Source organism: Pan paniscus, chromosome 22, assembly GCF_029289425.2.
Source record: "Pan paniscus chromosome 22, NHGRI_mPanPan1-v2.0_pri, whole genome shotgun sequence".
Classification (NCBI taxonomy): domain Eukaryota; kingdom Metazoa; phylum Chordata; class Mammalia; order Primates; family Hominidae; genus Pan; species Pan paniscus.
The window spans coordinates 32176653-32194650 of NC_073271.2; the positions used below are offsets into that span (position 1 = coordinate 32176653).

The 17998-nt window shown below is 45.9% G+C and overlaps 2 protein-coding genes and 1 non-coding gene across 16 annotated transcripts in view; 2 read left to right on the plus strand and 1 right to left on the minus strand.

The window, feature by feature from the left end:
- SETD4 (SET domain containing 4) overlaps window positions 1-6981 on the minus strand; it is a 77405-nt gene extending 70424 nt beyond the window's left edge. For 3 of the 13 annotated variants that reach the window (XM_055105243.2, XM_034947973.3, XM_034947971.3), the window contains exons 1-3: window positions 4454-4907; window positions 3462-3570; window positions 1744-1839 (exon numbers count right to left, since the gene is read on the minus strand). In XM_055105243.2, coding sequence (XP_054961218.1) covers window positions 1744-1839; window positions 3462-3534 — 169 coding nt within the window. In that variant the 5' untranslated portion in view covers window positions 3535-3570; window positions 4454-4907. Of the gene's footprint in view, window positions 1-1743; window positions 1840-3461; window positions 3620-4420 lie in introns of all 13 variants that reach the window. The other 10 variants (XR_010111100.1, XM_008977675.6, XM_063601368.1 and 7 more) reach the window with 7 other exon arrangements.
- A 4211-nt stretch (window positions 6982-11192) lies between these two features.
- LOC112438112 (U6 spliceosomal RNA) lies at window positions 11193-11300 on the plus strand. The gene has a single exon (XR_003026595.4). It is a non-coding gene; the product is annotated as a U6 spliceosomal RNA (small nuclear RNA).
- Window positions 11301-14482: 3182 nt separating this feature from the next.
- CBR1 (carbonyl reductase 1) lies at window positions 14483-17798 on the plus strand. 2 transcript variants are annotated; one of them, XM_003823961.6, is made up of 3 exons: window positions 14483-15051; window positions 15594-15701; window positions 17079-17798. In XM_003823961.6, exons 1-3 carry the CDS (start codon window positions 14763-14765, stop codon window positions 17513-17515), a joined length of 834 nt encoding a protein of 277 aa, XP_003824009.1. In that variant the 5' UTR covers window positions 14483-14762; the 3' UTR covers window positions 17516-17798. The 2 variants fall into 2 exon arrangements, with proteins under 2 accessions (XP_003824009.1, XP_063457441.1); XM_063601371.1 differs by having other exon boundaries at window positions 14596-15051; window positions 16807-17798.
- Window positions 17799-17998: the final 200 nt, after the last annotated feature.

Genomic DNA, 17998 nt, shown 5'->3' on the forward strand with positions numbered 1-17998 from the left:
GAGCTCATAAGAGTAAAGCTTATTACAAATGTCTCAAAGCCTCAAAATTTCCACTATCATCAATCTACATGGGAGGCCCTGACCTGGCTAGTGCTTTTGGTGGTGAAAGGAAACGCTGCGGTCAGTTCCCAAGGCAGAAAAGAAGAGAGAGTCTAAAGATGGAATCCTGCTTAGGAGATTTCCTGTGCCCCTCCACAAACTAAGATGAATTCCCCAGAGTTCATACATTTTGACTGAAGCCCAAAAATGTTACCTCCTATCATACACTGATTAAGAGCTAAAAACTACATGAAGCACTTACAGAAGGTTCCCCAGAACTGTAAGCACTGGGCACGGGTCACTGCCAAGCCACCTGCATCACCCGAAATCTGGGGCTGGGGCCAGGGCAAGTTGTGCTCACTTTTAAAAATAAGAACTCTTTACTGCTCCAAATTACAAACAGATGACCTATTCTCAGGTATTCCATCTAAACCATCTGCTGATTCCTGCTTGATGATTTTAAACCCATCCTTCCTAGGGCAAATAACACCAGAGATGTGGGCAGGCCTTAGACACGGCAAGTTTACTGCTGACACTACTGACTCTCTTGATCATCTGGGGAAAAACTCTCTTCTGTACATCTAAGGGTGTGGCTTTTACTGACCATCTTTGACACACAAAAACAGAAAGTCAAGCATTATTTTAGAGGCTGACAATACGGTTCATGACCATCAACTAGAAGGGGCCCTAATAGAAAATGGCTCAAATCAAGCATTTTAGTTCAAAGTCATGATGTGTAACTGACTCATGGAGAACAACTTTACACACATCACCTCACTCAGCAAGGGGCACAAGTGGGAAATCATTTGCCTTGGCGTGGGGTATATGAGGAAGTTAATTTGCTCAAAGTTCAATTACCTAATGGGTACTTGAGTAAGAATTCTAATGGCCAAGGGGAGCATTGTGTGGCATATGCTTTGACTTTTCTGTAAGATGCAGCCTGCCCTGTGATGTAGAATTTTGGGGCCCTAATTGCACCACCACTATCTCTGTGCTACAGCAGACTCCAAATCCTTTTAATGAGCATCTTGGTCCTCCCTGTGGTTATCTCTTGCCCACCTGTGGGAAGAGTGGAGTGGCCATGTATGCAGGCACACACCCATAGCAAGCTGCCCAACTTCTGTAAGAGAATGTTCCAGAAGAAAGTGGTTTTTGTTTTTTGTTAGTTTTTTGAGACAAGGTCTCACTCTATCACCCAAGCTGGAGTGCAGGGGCATGATCATGGCTCTCTGCAGCCTCAACCTCCCGGGCTCAAGCAATCCTCCTGCCTAAGCCTCTAGAGTAGCTGGGACTACAGGGCACACCACCGCGCCTGGCTAACTTTTGTACTTTTAGTAGAGACAGGATTTTGTCATGTTGGCCAGGCTGGTCTCAAACTCATGAGCTCAAGTGATCTGCCTGCCTCAGCCTCCCAAAGTGCTGGGATTACAGATGTGAGCCACCACGCCTGGCAAAATGTTAACCTAATCTCCCTAATAAGCACAAGTTCCAGAGAAGAATGTCAGTCTACCTCAGCTCAGTGCTGAAGCCCACCGCTCTGCAATTAACTGGCCACACACAGGGGGCTCCTCCTCCAACCCAAGGGGAACACATGCAAACCAGCTGAAGGACAATATCTGCTGAGGCCCACCTGCAAGAGTGGCCCCTGCTGTCTACCTGGCTCTCGTGTGGGAAAGGGCAGGACAGCTGAAGGCTAGATCTTACCTGGAAAACAAGCAGGCGCTAAGTTTGAATCTTGAAACTTCCTAGCTTTCAGCCACTTCCTCAGCTCTATAAATTCAGACTTGTGGCTCTCATTCACTATCAGGCAAGGAGAGAACAAATGGTGATTAAAACCACTATATAATCGGATTACCATATTTAAAAGAACATGTCTGATGAAATGTGTCAGACAGACTTACACAATAGTAAGAATTGGTGTATCTAAACATAGAAAAGTTACAATAAAAACACAGTATTGGCCAGGCGCAGTGGCTCACATCTGTATTCCCAGCATTTGGGAGGCCAAGGCGGGAGGACTGCTTGAGGCCAGGAGTTTGAGCCCAGCCTGCCCAACACAGAAAGACCCCATCTCTTAAAAAAAAAAAAAATACAATATTATAATCTGAGAGGACCACCACTGTACATGTGATCCATCAACCAAAACATACTTATGCAACATACGACTATATTCATTCAATGTAATCCTAATCAAAATTCAAGCAGGCTTTCACACAGGAATTAACAAGATGATCCCAAAATTCATGTGGAAATGTAAAAAGCCTAGAATAGCCCCAATATCTTTGAAAGATTGATTTTAAAACTTATTATAAAGCTACAGTAATCAAATTAGTGTGATATTGTCAAAACAGACACAAATAGGTCAAAGGAACAACACAGAAAATAGGAAGAGGTCCACACGTAAATGAACAACTGATTTTTGACAAAGTGCAAAGGCAAATCAGTGGAAGAAGATTGTCTTTTCAATAAATGATGATCAAACAACTGGACCTCCATCAGCAAAAAAAAAAGTGAGCTTATCGATATCTTGTACCATATCCAGTTGGATTTACATAGGACTTTCCAGATGGCCAAGCACTTTTGTATTGAACAAGATACAGTATCTTCTTCAGACAGGGTTACCCTGAATTTGAAGTCATAAATTTACATCCAAACATTGATATCCTACAGGTAGCTGAAGGTCAAGACCAGAAAAAGAAACTTGGGAGTCATCCCCAGAGAAGACAGTTGAAACAATGAGTTAGATATCTTCACATTCCCACCAGGATCTAAAAGAATACAATGGCACCATTAAAAAGAGTGTTATTTAAGAAATATTCTCTTTGGGCTGGGCACAGTGGCTCACACCTGTAATCCCAGTGCTTCGGGAGGCCAAGGCAGGAGGACCACTCAAGCCCAGGAGTTCAAGACCAGCCTGCGCAACATAGACCCTGTCGCTACAACAAATTTAAAAAAACATTAGCCGGGTGCAGTGGCATGTACCTGTAGTCCCAGGTACTTGGGAGGCTGAGGCAGGAGGGAAGCTAAAGGAGGAGATCACTTGAGCCTGGGAGATCAAGCCATGATCACGCCACTGCATTCCAATCTGGGTAACAGAATGTACCTTGTCTCCCAAAAAAAAAAAAAAAGAAAGATTCTCTTTGAACACTGTGTGCCTTTGAGAAAAGCTACGTGTTAGGCCGAGCATGGTGGCTCACGCCTGTAGTCCCAGCTACTTGGGAGGCTGAGGCAGGAGAATCGCTTGAACCGGGGAAGCAGAGGTTGCAGTGAGCCAAGATGACACCACTGCACTCCAGCCTGGGTGACAGAGCGAGAATCCGTCTCAGAAAAAAGAAAGAAAGAAAGAAAAGCTACGTATGAACAAACAAGCAATCACAAAAGGATTTCTTTTTTCATTACTGGTACTAAAAGAAAAACCGTACCTCCTCTTGATTCAGAACTTCTGCAGAGTTTTCGTCTTCTGATCCGGCTTGTTCTCCCTTTTCCTTTCTGCATGCTAAAACTGTAGTTTCTTTTTTCTGAAACACAGTTCTATTTTTTCAAAAAGGACAAAACTGTAATTTCTGTGGAAATGCTCAATCTAAAATAAAAAACATTTCTTTGATTTACTTTCCAGTTATATGATAATCACTGTTCTTTGTACCTTTAAGTATACAAATGTATGTTTTGATAAACTGTTTCTCTCAAGTGCTTTTGTACATGAAACGTTTATACTGTGAGCTAAATCATGATCCCTACAGCAACAGAATTCCCATTATATCAGTCCCTCTAAAACAGTTTTATCTTGCAGACCTAGTGACTACAGCTTAATCTACTAAAAGTACAAAAAATAGCTAAGCGTGGTGGCACACGCCTGTAATCCCAGCTACTTGGGAGGCTGAGGCAGGAGAATCGCTTGAACCTGGGAGGCGGAGGTTGCAGTGAGCCGATATCGCGCTACTGCACTCCAGCCTGGGCGACAGAGCGAGGCTCCGTCTCAAAAAATAAATACATAAATAAAAATACAATAATGGCTGGGCACAGTGGCTCACGCCTGTAAAACCAGCACTTTGGGAGCCCGAGGCGGGCTGAGGTCAGGAGTTCAAGACCAGCCTGGCCAACATGGTGAAACCCCGTCTCTACTAAAAATACAAAAATCAGCCGGGCGTGGTGGCAGGCACCTGTAATACCAGCTACTGGGGAGGCTGAGGCAGGAGAATCGCTTGATCTCAGGAGGCGGAGGCTGCAGCTGGACGAGATCACGCCACTGCACTCCAGCCTGGGCGACAGAGCGAGACTCTGTCACAAAAAATAAATAAATAAAAATAAAAAATAAATCTACTCCTAAAACATACGAGGGCAGAAATGAACAAGAGACAAGAACTCCAGGCAATATTAATACCGCACTTCCGCAGTATAAGGTTCATTATTTGACCTAACGAAAGTCGGCATGTCCAGCTCCAGAGGCGAACGGCGGCTGGTTCGGTGCGGGTCCCAGCGCTCAGTCCACAGACCGCGCCGGGAAGTGTCCCCAAGACTCCCGGGCCCTCGCGCGAGCTGTCCACCATCACCCTGCTGAGAACCACGTGAAGCCCGGTGACCGCCACAGACACAGGCACCGTCTCCGCCCCCACAGTCCTCAAACTCTAGCCGTGAGGCCGTCCTACGGTCCGACACACACCGCTCCCGCCGCCATAGGCCAGCCAGGCGAGCATCGGACCTCGGGCCTCAGGCTCCTTAGCTTTACGCAGCGCGCCAAAGCAACATGCGCTAAGTGTAGGACTCCACAAGATGAGAGGTTACTGCAGCGCACACGATAATGCCTGCCCTGGAGGGCACCTGCGACCCGAACTCAGTTATTTCTACGCTGATGAATGAAAGACTAAGGAACGCACCAGGGCGACTCTGCGCCCGTTACCCGGGCAACTGGAGGCCCGACCCGGAAGTCCTACTAGCTCACCTAGGCGCCGGCGGCCGCTTCCAAGATGGCGGCTGCAGTGGGCGGGCCCAAGGCACGTGGAAACACCAAACAGCCCCAAATGAATGCAAGTTAAAGGAACCGGCCAAAACTGCAGAGGGAGAGGCTGAAGGCTGTCGCACCCGCCTGGTGTCCTTAAGCAATCCAAGTCCTCAGTCTCCCGGGTCCGCCCCTTCCGCCGCGGGCGGCAGCTTCCGACTCGCGCATGCGCAGTGTTCGCGGACTCGCCGCCAACGCCCAATACAGTCGGGGACGAGGTCGGCAACCCCACAGCCCCATAACCCCTACCTCGAGTCAGGGGTCAGAAAACCCAGTAACCCGCAGGCGAGCAAGCTGCGCACTGAAGAGCCGGCCTGCGGAGTCTTTCCTTACGAAGTTAAACCACCTAGGGCGCGCGGCCCTGTTCGCCCAGACCTCGGGCTTTCCTGCCAGGCTGGGTTTGCCGGGTCGAGTCACTTTGCTCACCAATCCCCGCCCCCATTCCACCGTTTCAGTCTGGCCCCAGGACCCGCCTCACAGGAAAATTCTAAATAATACATCTAAATACCCCTTCTTCCAATAGCGGGAGCTCGATTTCTGCCCCACCCACCCCCACTTTGATTATGGGCTATGCCTAGTAACTTGATTCCAAAGAGTACAGCCTGGAATGGTGTTGGGGGCTACAGTGGAGAAACCTGGCAAACAGTACGTTACCGGGTGGTCAAGGATAACATCAGGAAGAAATCATGCTGATAGCATGTTCCTGTGGTGTCTCTCTCCAAAACCCTTCTCCTATGGAAATCTTCTATGGGGGAAAAAAAATTAGTACTCCTAAACATGTTTTCTGTCATGAAAAACAAGTACAGTTGTCCCTTAGTGTCCGTGGGGGAATGGTTCCAGGACCCTGCGGATACCAGAATTAGAATGCTCAAGTCCCTTGTATATAATGGTGTAAACCTAAGTAACAAAAGAGGCTCCCTAAAAGAAAATGAGATTTATCTGGGAGTAGCATTGCAATGGGAATATGCATGCCATAGTAAACTATGTGCGTTTTGGGGGGGGTTGAGGCAAGGAGATGTTTTTAAAAGGAAAATGAAGATTATATGAATTGCTTTAAATCAATTATCTTTGGCTAAAAGAATGAATAACAAAGGTAGCATCAGTCCAAAGTTGCTGGACAGATGTCCTTGCAGAAGTATTTTCTGTGTTTAAGATTGGGCCTTTCTGCAAGGCTAGGGTCTTTTGTGTGACAATTCTTGTTATGAGGCGTAGTGCATGAGAACCCTTCCTTCAAGGCCTTCCCCAGCTGCATTTATCAGGGTTTTGACACAAGTGACTCCATTTTGAGTCTGCAACTTTCACAATGGTGTAATATTTGCGTATAACCTATGCACATCCTCCCACATACTTTAAATCATCTCTAGATTACTTATAACATCTAATACAATGTAAATACTATGTAAATAGTGAAGGGGTGGCCTGCCCCTCCACACCTGTGGGTGTTTCTCATCGGGTGGGACGAGAGACTGAGAAAAGAAAGAGACACAGAGGCAAAGTATAGAGAAAGAAAAGTGGGCCCAGTGGACCGGCGCTCAGCATACGGAGCACAAATCCTATTTAAACTACAGATTCTAAACACAAATGATTTTATTCACCCCTGCCCCCCAACACTAAAAGATTTAAACACTAACATAGTTTCTAACAGCTGTAAACTAAACAAATCCTAAGCCCCTACTGACTGAATGGAACCCCTTTTGGCCAAGAGGGCCCCAGAAAAAACCTTAAAAACTTAGTTCCCAGCCCTGATGGAATGTGAGGTCAGACATGCCTCATTATACCCTCTCTCTTTTACAGTTTAGACACAACTGGCCAGCATTGATGTTAAAATAGAGACCATGAGACTGACGGAACAGACTTTTTGTGGCAATAAGATACAAAAATTATAAACAAGACCTAAGGCCATGCCAGGAAAGAGTTAAGTCACTTCAAGAATAAATTCTGTTCTAATGGTTACAAGTTTTTTCTTTTTCTCTAGCAGCTAAACAAGCACTCACCTCCACCTAAGCAATATTAAAACAATTACCGCTTGTGCACCACCAGATGTTAACTAACCCCCTGTTCCACAATGACAGAGCAGAAGCATCTCCATCTTGGACAAGCCCCTCATTCTAAAGTGCACCTTAATAAAAAACCGCCTAGGCCAGGTGCGGTGGCTCACGCCTGTAATCCCAGCACTTTGGGAGGCCGAGGTGGGCAGATCACGAGGTCAGGAGATCAAGACCATCCTGGCTAATTCGGTGAAACCCCATCTCTACTAAAAATACAAAAAATTACCTGGGCATAGTGGCAAGCGCCTGTAGTCCCAGCTACTTGAGAGGCTGAGGCAGGAGAATGGCATGAACCCAGGAGGTGGAGCTTGCAGTGAGCTGAGGTAGCGCTACTGCACTCCATCCTGGGCAACAGAGCAAGACTCTGGCTAAAACCAAACAAAACAAAACAAAAAACCGCCTAAATCCAAAGGGCATCTGCCTAATGGCTAAGGTCACCATGACCATAAATCACAAATAATATCTTCAACCAGAAACATTCTAAATTCCTCCCTGACCAGAGACATGGTAGCCCCAAGATAAACCCCGTTCCATCTGGGAAGTGGGGAAGATGCTAGCCCCGAGATAACACCCCTCAGGGCTGGAAAGATGTCTACCCCAAAATAACCTCCCCTCTTCCCAGAGAGATTCCAACCCCGCCATGAACTTCTCCACACACATAAACATTCCAAGCTTGTGGTAAGCCCCCTCACCCTAAAACCAATACATACTCTTAGTCTCTAAGAGAAAGAGCTCCTGACGGAAACAGGCAGGAGCACCTGTCAGGTTTCATATAAGGTAAACCTGTCTCTAACTGCCAGCCGCGTTTAGTGTTCTTACGTCTTTTTTGAACTCTTACATTTGGTGCGGAAACCCAGGCCGGGTGCTGGGGGCAGAGGCTCTCTTGCAACCCAGGAAGCAGTGGGCAACCACAGCTGGTCCTGAGCTAATTTCTGGATCCTGAGGGTCTCTGGCCACCTGCTCCATCTTTTCTCTCACTTCACTTTTCCCTCATCCTCTCTTTCCCCTCTCTCTCTTTCCTTTTCTCTCTCTCTTTCTTTCTCTCTCTTCCTCATGCGGCTGCAGTCCAAGAGGCCCTTTGCCAATTCCAACTGGAACATCCATCATCGGACACTAATCCAGCCAACTGGTAAGATCTGCCCTCCCCTGGCTTTCTCGTTGGCCGTCCGGTCCTCAGAGGACCAGCAGGACTAAGCTAGAGGAAATCTTGGGGACGCCCAGTTTCTTCTCAACTTGACCATCCTCTTTAGTAAGAGGATTCTGGGTCTCTGTCTTTTGTCTGGGAATGCCTAGAACAAAAACAGACACCCTCTGCTTCTTCTCGCCAGTCCACATGGATGCCAAACAATCCCACATCCCTACGCACACCACAAATAACATCTCCAACCGGAAAGATTCCAAACTCCTCCCCGACCAGAGACATGCTAGCCCCTAGATAAAGCCCCCTCCAGGCCAGGAAGATGCTGGCCCCAAGATAACCCCCCTCCAGGCCAGAAAGATGTCTGCCCCAAGATAACCTCCGCTCCTCCCAGAGAGATTCCAACCCTGCCATGAACTTCTCCACACACATAAACATTCCAAGCTTGTGATAAGCCTCCTTACCCTAAAACCAATACATACTCTTAGTCTGTAAGAGAAAGAGCTCCTGACCAAAATGGGCCAGGAGCGCCTCTCAGGTTTCATCTAAAGTAAACCTGTCTCTAACTGCCAACGCATTTTTGCTTCTTTCCTCTTTCTCTAACTCTTACACACAAGCCATAACTACAGCTTTGATTAGACAAGAGACTGATTTCAACAACTTTCTCCTGATAAGAAGATCGTGGACTATGGAATGGACTGGTTCTGGTTTACAGAGGCTGTGTACTTGCGTGCCTTGATGTCCTGAAAGACCTTTTGACAGATAGGGCCTAATGGTAATACACTTAAATGTCAAGTCACCATCCCAAAGTGAATATACATGAGTCGTATGTTACATGCATGTTTCTTCAATATGCATGTATCAGGACCACCTTCATGAATATTCACAGCTCCTCCTGTAAACTGTTGAATGTGTAAGTTTAGCCAACCTGTTCAGTCTAAAGCTCCTGCCTCAAAGCCTCCCGCTTCAAAGTGCCCGTCTCTGTTTCTGCTGGAGTCAGCTCCCCAGCCTCCAGGATGGCTACCTTGCAGGTTGTACCCCTTTAGAAGAAATAAAGTCCCCATCTCCTTTTCTTTTCTTTTTTTTTTTTTTTTTCGGAGATGGAATCTTGCTCTGTCCCCCAGGCTGGAGTGCAGTGGTGCGATCTCGGCTCATTGCAAGCTCCGCCTCCTGGGTTCACGCCATTCTCCTGCCTCAGCCTCCCGAGTAGCTGGGACTACAGGCGTCTGCCAGCGTGCCCGGCTAATTTTTTTGTATTTTTTAGTAGAGACGGGGTTTCACCGTGGTCTCGATCTCCTGACCTCGTGATCCACCTGCCTCGGCCTCCCAAAGTGCTGGGATTACAAGCGTGAGCCACCGCGCCCGGCCTCCTTTTCTAAATTTATACATTGTGAGTTGTTTTTGGTTTTGTTTTTCTTTTTTCTTTTTTTTTTTTTTTTTAACACAGCTCAAGGCTGCATGGCTAGGATGACCCTATCACCCCTAGGATGACTCTAGCCCCTTCCTGAGAATGTTTAAGCTGCCAAAAAAAAGAAAAAATGTGGTGTTTGTAATAACCAACTTCTGACAATAGGCCCCTGACTGCCCTTTCTTAAAGCATTTACTAAAAACGGCTTAGAGCTGTGAATTCTCTTGGTCCCTTTGAGATGTATCTCCCACCCAGGAGTGTTTCTTGGCCAGGTGTGGTGGCTCACGCCTGTAATCCCAGCACTTTGGGAGGCGAAGGCGGGCGGATCACCTGAGGTCAGGAGTTCGAGACCAGCCTGGCCAACATGGCGAAACCCTTTGTCTACTAAAAATACAAAAAGTTAGCTGTGCGTGGTAGCACACGCTTGTAGTCCCAGCTACTCGAGAGGCTGAGGCAGGAGAATCTCTTGAAACTGGGAGGCAGAGATTGCAGTGAGCCGAGATCGCACCACTGTACTCCAGCCTGAGAGATAAGAGAGAAACTCCGTGTCAAAAAAAAAAAAAAAAGAAAGAAAGAATGTCTTTCTCAAGGACCTGAAAGCCATTCCTCTGAAATGTAATCATCAGAAATGATATGGCCTCTGTCTTTCAGTCTTTATAGTGGGAGAATAGAATCCGAACTTTGCTAATTGCCAGCTAACAGACACAGCTGGCCTAACCAACATTTCCACTGAGCAACCCTTGGTAATTTGTCGTTTCCCTAACTCCTCCCACTTCCTGATCCTTCACCCTCCCTTTAAAAAGCACAGTCATCTCTGTACAAATGAAAATTCGTTTACACTGGACCCTCTTTCCTATTACAGGAGTTCATTATTGACTAAAATCTGTCCTTACCACCTTAGTGTCTGGCTTTATCTTTCACAGAATTCAGTAAATTGCTTGAGTTAAATAACTACTAAGCACCTAAGCCACAGATTGATTCCAGGTCTCAAAGTCCATGGTCTACCCCTGTAGAAAGGCTTATTGAATATCCTAAACAAGCATAAAATGCAAGAGGAACACAGCCAATGTCAAGCAGAGATCCGTGAGGGTAAATAATCAAAGGAACGACCTGGAGAACCTCACGGTTCATAATTTAACAATATTATCTTCCAACATCTTTTCTTTTAATATATACCATGGAACTGTGTTTTGGGCTTTTTTGGTTTTGTTTTTAGATTCGGGGGTACATGTGCAGGTTTGTTACATCAGTGTATTGCCTGATGCTGAGGTTTGGGCATCTAATGCTCCCAAGTAGAAAACATAGTACCCAATAGTTCGTTTTTCAACCCTTACCCCCTCCCTCCCCCTTTTGGAATCCCCAGTGTTATTGTTCCCATCTTTTGTGTCCCTGTGTACTCAAATGTTTAGCTCCCACTTATAAGGTAGAACATGCGTTATTTGGTTTTCTGTTTCTGCGTTTGCACAATAGCCTCCAGCTGCATCCATGTTGCTGCAAAGGAAATGATTCCATTCTTTTTTGTGGGAACTGTGTTCTTTAGTTGCTTTAAACTAGTGGGTAGTAGTGCTCGTTTGGGCAGCACATATACTAAAACCGGAATGATACAGACAAGATTTAGCATGGTGCCTGTGCAAGGATGACATGCAAATTCATGAAGCATTCCATTAAAAAAAAAACAGTGGGTAGTAAAGATATGAATTCATTCCACAGGTTAATTGATGTGATAAAATTCTTTATCTATATAGCAGCCAATATAGTCTCAGACCTTTGATTCTCACAACTAAGGCATGTCTTCCAATTTAGCCAATAGCAGTAATAGCAGAGATCTGGAAACTCCATCTTTAAATTTCTGTTTTATTTCTTAAATTGTTCAGAATCCAGACAAGGTGCTACATATTGGAGGCTCCTCACACATACCACCAGAATCAAGACCCAGATGTAAGAGAGACAACAATACAAAACCATCCAAGTAGAGCTTAATTCACAGGCTTTAAATTATGCTTTTCAAAAACAAATTTTCAAAAAGTTTCCCATAGTCAAACCCATCAGACATTTATGATTCTTCCCCTATTTTTATGCTTATAAAATAAAGCATTTTCCCCTACTGAAAATAAAACTTTTACTTTTGTTTTCTTTTAGTTGTTTTATGGATTCATTTATAAATCACTGTTTCTCTCTCTTCGGAAATTATTTAGTGTATGTTGTAAGGGATCTTTTTTCTTTCCAATCATTATGCCCTTTCCCCAGTGCTAATTTTGGAATAATTCTTTCCCTCACTAGTTGTTAAACCACCTTTATCATACAGTAAATTCTTGTTAATATATATTTTATATATTTTCCAGAGCATCCTGCCCAATGTACCTGTCAATTCTTATGTTGGTTCCAGTCCTAAAAAAATAAATCAGACTGAAACTCATGATTCATAGTCCTCATAGGATTTGCCTTTTGAAACAGCAGGACCCTCACCCTGTCCAAAGTTCCCTGTACACCATGTGCTATTGCTGACTGGCCCTCTTCATAAATTTAATCCATCACACTCTAACACTAACTCACACCAGCTACAGAAGACAGTAGCTAGTGCAGTGGAGAGAACTCAGCCAATGACAGACCCAACACGCACACACTGGGATAGGAAAGAAAATCCAAAACAGAGCTCTGAATTATCCTGAGTGGAAAAAAAAAACCAAAAACAAAATACTACAAACTGTATGACTCCATCTATGTAACATTTTTGAAACAACAAACTTGTAGAAATGGTGAACAGATTAGTGGTTGCCATGAATTAGAGTTGGTTTGGGGAGTAATAGAGAGGTATGTTTGGTGATAAAAGTGCAACAGGAGGGCTCTTTGTGCTAATAGAAACATTTTCATTTAACTATAGCGGTGGATACACAAACCAACATTTGATAAAATTATATAGGACTAAATACATACACAAAGTAAACATCAAACTGGGGAAATCTGAGTATGATTGGTGGACTGTTTTGTTGTCAATATCTTCACTGTGATGTTGTACTATACTTTTGCAATATGTTACTATTGAGTGAAACTGAGTAAAGGGTAAGGAATCTCTGTATTATTTCTTACAATTGCATGTGACTCTATAATTAGCTCGACAAAAATTTCAGTTGAAAAAAAACAAGGGTCTTTCCTTGATTATTAACTTGTTTTAAAGCAACTGATTGGAAACCTACCTTGAAATTGCAATGTAATTGCAATCTATTTAAAGCAGTGGTGTTCAACAGACCTTTCTGCAAGGATGGAAATATCCTAAATCTGTACTGCCCAATACAGTGACCACTGACACATGCACATATTGAGCACTGGAGATGTGGCTAGTGCAACTAAAAAACTGAATTACAAATTTTGCTTAATTTGAATTTATGTTTAAATGGCCACCTGTGATAGTGGCAACCTATGGGACAGCACAGAAATGAAACTTGACCTTATTCCCAATTCCCTTGTAAGTAGGAAGGAGGAACACTCACTTTGAAACCACGCAATTGTCCCATAGGACGGATGTTTATGGTCTCTTTTTTTTTCCTTTTTTTTTTTTTTTTGAGAGGGAATCACTCTGTTGCCCAGGCTGGAGTGCAGTGGCATGATCTCAGCTCACTGCAACCTCCGCCTCTGGGGTTCAAGCAAGCAGTTCTCTGCTTCAGCCTCCCAAGTAGCTGGGATTACAGGCACCTGCCACCACACCCAGCTAATTTTTGTATTTTTTTTTTTTTTTTTTTTAGTAGAGACGGGGTTTCACCATCTTGGCCAGGCTGGTCTTGAACTCCTGACCTCATGATCCACCCACCTCAGCCTCCCAAAGTGCTGAGATTACAGGCGTGAGCCACTGCGCCCGGCCTGGTCTCCTTTGAATAAACAAATTGACCCTCCCAGTCTAAAAACTTGAGAAATTTACATTTGTCTTATCTGAGTTCCTTTCTCAGGGAACTAGCCATCAGTCCTCCCAGATAGCACCAAGGAACTGAAACTTATCAGATCACCACATCTGGAAAATCAGACACCAGACCCCACACCTGCAACAATTGCCTGATGCCTGTTGACCCACTCCTCTTCATCTCTCCCTAACTCCTGCTATTTTCCCACATGCAGTTACATTTCTTCCCTGCTATATCCTAATTTTAATCAGTTGAGAAGATGGATTTGAGACTGATCTCTCCCCCCTAGGCTGTAGCACCCAAATAATGCCTTCTTCCCTGACAATAATGGGGTCTCAGTGACTGGCTTTCTGTGCTGTGAACCACCAGACCTAGAGCAAACTCCTAGCATTTCTCTAACAATTTCCCACCACTGAACTAAGTTATAAATTCTGAGGATGGATCCCTGTTTCTTCATTTTAAGATGGGGATTAAAAGGTACATCCTAGAGTGTTATTGTCCATGTAAAATAGGGCTGTGAAACCTCCTACACCTATGCACAGGTAAACTGATGGCCCTGCAAATGCCCAGAGAAGTAACCTTATAAAGATTTAGTGAATGTTTCCCACCATTATTGGAAAATCTGGCTAAGTCAGTAGCTGTTTTCATATACTTAGGGGGAAAATCAACAAAAACGTGATGCCCTGTTATTTCCTTCCAGTTTCTTCTGCAACTCTAGCTCCAAAGACTGCAGTTCCTGCAGTATTTTTTTTTTTTTTAGAACACCAGGAAAAAAAGAAAAAAAAACCATGCAAATGTACTATTTCTTCAAACACAACTAGGAATGATTGAACAGCTGGGAGAATAGGAAGAAAACCCCTCAGAGAACCAAGGACAAGCAGTGAGTTCAGATCTAGGCACATGGCCACTAGGAATGGTTCTTCACTGCCACGTGGGCAGCCAACAGCCAGTAGCTAGAGACCAGCCTCGGTCTTCGGCCTGCGGGTTCTGCAAAGTCAGGCTAGCTGGCTCTCCGCCCGCTCCGCACCCCGGCGAGGTTCCGGTGGGGAGGGGTAGGGGTGGTTCAGCCCCGCCCCGCTAGGGCGGGGCCTGCGCCTGCGCGCTCAGCGGCCGGGCGTGTAACCTACGGGTGCGCGCCCACGACCGCCAGACTCGAGCAGTCTCTGGAACACGCTGCGGGGCCCCAGGGCCTGAGCCAGGTCTGTTCTCCACGCAGGTGTCCCGCGCGCCCCGTTCAGCCATGTCGTCCGGCATCCATGTAGCGCTGGTGACTGGCGGCAACAAGGGCATCGGCTTGGCCATCGTGCGCGACCTGTGCCGGCTGTTCTCGGGGGACGTGGTGCTCACGGCGCGGGACGTGACGCGGGGCCAGGCAGCCGTACAGCAACTGCAGGCGGAGGGCCTGAGCCCGCGCTTCCACCAGCTGGACATCGACGATCTGCAGAGCATCCGCGCCCTGCGCGACTTCCTGCGCAAGGAGTACGGGGGCCTGGACGTGCTGGTCAACAACGCGGGCATCGCCTTCAAGGGTATGGGAAGGGGACGTGGCCTCCCCGAAGAAGAACCGATGCACTGGGGCTCCTGGTGTCTGCGGGGTCCATAACGCCTCCCTAGGGAGGAGAGGGAGGAGCTAGGAGATGCAGGGAGTGCAGAAACCTTGGAGAAAGTGAGAGTTTTCCAGCCAAAGGGAACTTCGTGTTTCCCTGGCTGGGACTCTTGGGGATCTTTTTCAGGTTTTCTGCAGTTTTTCTGAATTGAGCTTTAAGGCAACTGGATGAATTTTGAACTGATTTTAAAATAAACGACAAATTGCAAAAAGAAAAAATGGTTATGCCAAGATCCAGTATGTGCACCCTTCATCCTCCTTCCCCCAATGGTGCCATCTTACAAAAATACTAGAACGTGATCAAACCAGGAGATTGACATTGGCACAATACTGTAACCAGATAACAGACTTTAGGCAGAAGGCACTAAGTTTTGTTTTTTTGTTTTTTTTTTTTTTAGTATCATTGTATAGAATTTTACCCCATGGGTACAATGTATTAACTATGTTCTCTTTCTCTCCTAAAAGTTGCTGATCCCACACCCTTTCATATTCAAGCTGAAGTGACGATGAAAACAAACTTCTTTGGTACCCGGGATGTGTGCACAGAATTACTCCCTCTAATAAAACCCCAAGGTGAGTCTGATGGGAAACAGCGCATCTTCTCTTTGGGGCTTGATTTGGCCCCTGCTTGCCTGGGATCTCTCCTGCAGGCTCTTGCTTCCTCTCCATGCTGCACGTGCACTGACCTCTGTGCTTTGTCTCCTGCCAGCTGATATGTGCCATTTTGCCTCAGGACTTTGTCCTCACTTCTCCCACTCCCATGGCCATTTGTCCTCCTTGTCCCACTGGTCTTTGCACACCTGGCTGACTCTCTCATCCTTCAGGTCTTAGCTCAAACGTCTCCTGAGAGATGCTCTTTATTTGCTCCATTCCCCTCCGCGTGGGAGTCCATCCTGTACCCTTTCTCTGCTCTTTCAGAGAGATCTTATTCAGGCTAGTGGAGGCTTTACTACCACCAGTTCATTAGGCCCTTCTAATACCTGTCACCTGTCTGAAACACTCCTTAAGCTCCCAACCACATGGTTGTCTTGCTGCCTTTCCATCTCTTCCTGATGCCTTTCCCCACTATCTAAGATATTTCCAGAGGATCCCTATCCTTTTCCCTAAGTCGTCTGGGACACAGACCCCACCACCCACCCACCAGGATCCTGCCGGTCACCATGCCTCACCCCTCATAATCATTTACTAGGTCCTAGGAGTTGTGCCCACTGAGTTCCTCCTGAATCCGTCTCATCCCAGCTCTACAGCAGGCCCTCACCTGTCCCTCTGGACAATTGCAAACCCTCACAAGGCACCTCTGGTCTTGAGTCTTTTCCTTTCCCAGCATCCTGCGTACTGTCTGCATGGTCATGCCTCTCCCAAAATCCTTCAGGAGGAAAGTCCAAGCCCTTAGCATGTTCACAGAGATGTCCATAATCTGCCGCTGCTTAACTCTGGGCCCATTTTAACTCCCCTTCAATGTGCTGAAGGTGCTGGACATGACTATCACATGTCTTTGGTTGTAAACTGCTGTGATAGTTACCCTAATGGGACAGGAGATGAACCCACCCATTAAATAACACAGCAATTAAGCAGCCACTTTTAGAAAAATTTAAATGTGTGGCTTCGAGTTGGGTACTTGCATGTCCAGCTTACTCTCAGCTTTTATCCTGTTTCCCTGTCCTGTCGTCCTGTTAAGTTGTGCTACTTCTAAGGCTCTGGTTCACCAGGACCTCAAAGGGCAGCTCTTCCAAATCTCACCTGACTCTACTCAGCCAAAACTCGAAGGCAGGAATGAACTTCTTCATGCAACTACCACCACACTTTCTATGCGTATTCCTCTTAGAACTCATACCAGTAACTGTCTCTCATATGAAAATTTTCTGCTCCAAAATCCCTGCAAATTTGGCATTCACCTCTCTACGGGATTGTTGCACACCTTTCTACATAATGCTTTGTGGTGTATCTTAGGGAGAGTGGTGAACGTATCTAGCATCATGAGCGTCAGAGCCCTTAAAAGCTGCAGCCCAGAGCTGCAGCAGAAGTTCCGCAGTGAAACCATCACTGAGGAGGAGCTGGTGGGGCTCATGAACAAGTTTGTGGAGGATACAAAGAAGGGAGTGCACCAGAAGGAGGGCTGGCCCAGCAGCGCATACGGGGTGACGAAGATTGGTGTCACCGTTCTGTCCAGGATCCACGCCAGGAAACTGAGTGAGCAGAGGAAAGGGGACAAGATCCTCCTGAATGCCTGCTGCCCAGGGTGGGTGAGAACCGACATGGCGGGACCCAAGGCCACCAAGAGCCCAGAAGAAGGTGCAGAGACCCCTGTGTACTTGGCCCTTTTGCCCCCAGATGCTGAGGGTCCCCATGGACAATTTGTTTCAGAGAAGAGAGTTGAACAGTGGTGAGCTGGGCTCACAGCTCCATCCATGGGCCCTATTTTGTACCCTGTCCTGAGTTGGTCCAAAGGGCATTTACAATGTCATAAATATCCTTATATAAGAAAAAAAAATGATCTCTTATCAATTAGCACTCACTAATGTACTACTAATTGAGCAACCTACGCACTCAGTTGACTACCTAAATCTGTCAGGTCTTTTGTGATTTCCTCTGATGCAGGAGAGGAAAAATTGTAATTGATGAAAATAATGAATGAAAATCAACAGATGAATAAATGGTTCTTTATAAGTGTCCATTTGTACAGATTGTTTAGATGCTAAATAAGCTTTGTCTCAAGTACAATCAACCTAAAAGGTCAAGGGAAGGGACAGTACAGCTTGGGGGTGAGCAAACCCAGAAAGTAAAGAAAGAGCCAGTTAGTCAATATTTTCAATGTTGTAGGTCAAACAATGCATTGGAACTCCCCAAATCCACATTATGTGACAAAAGCT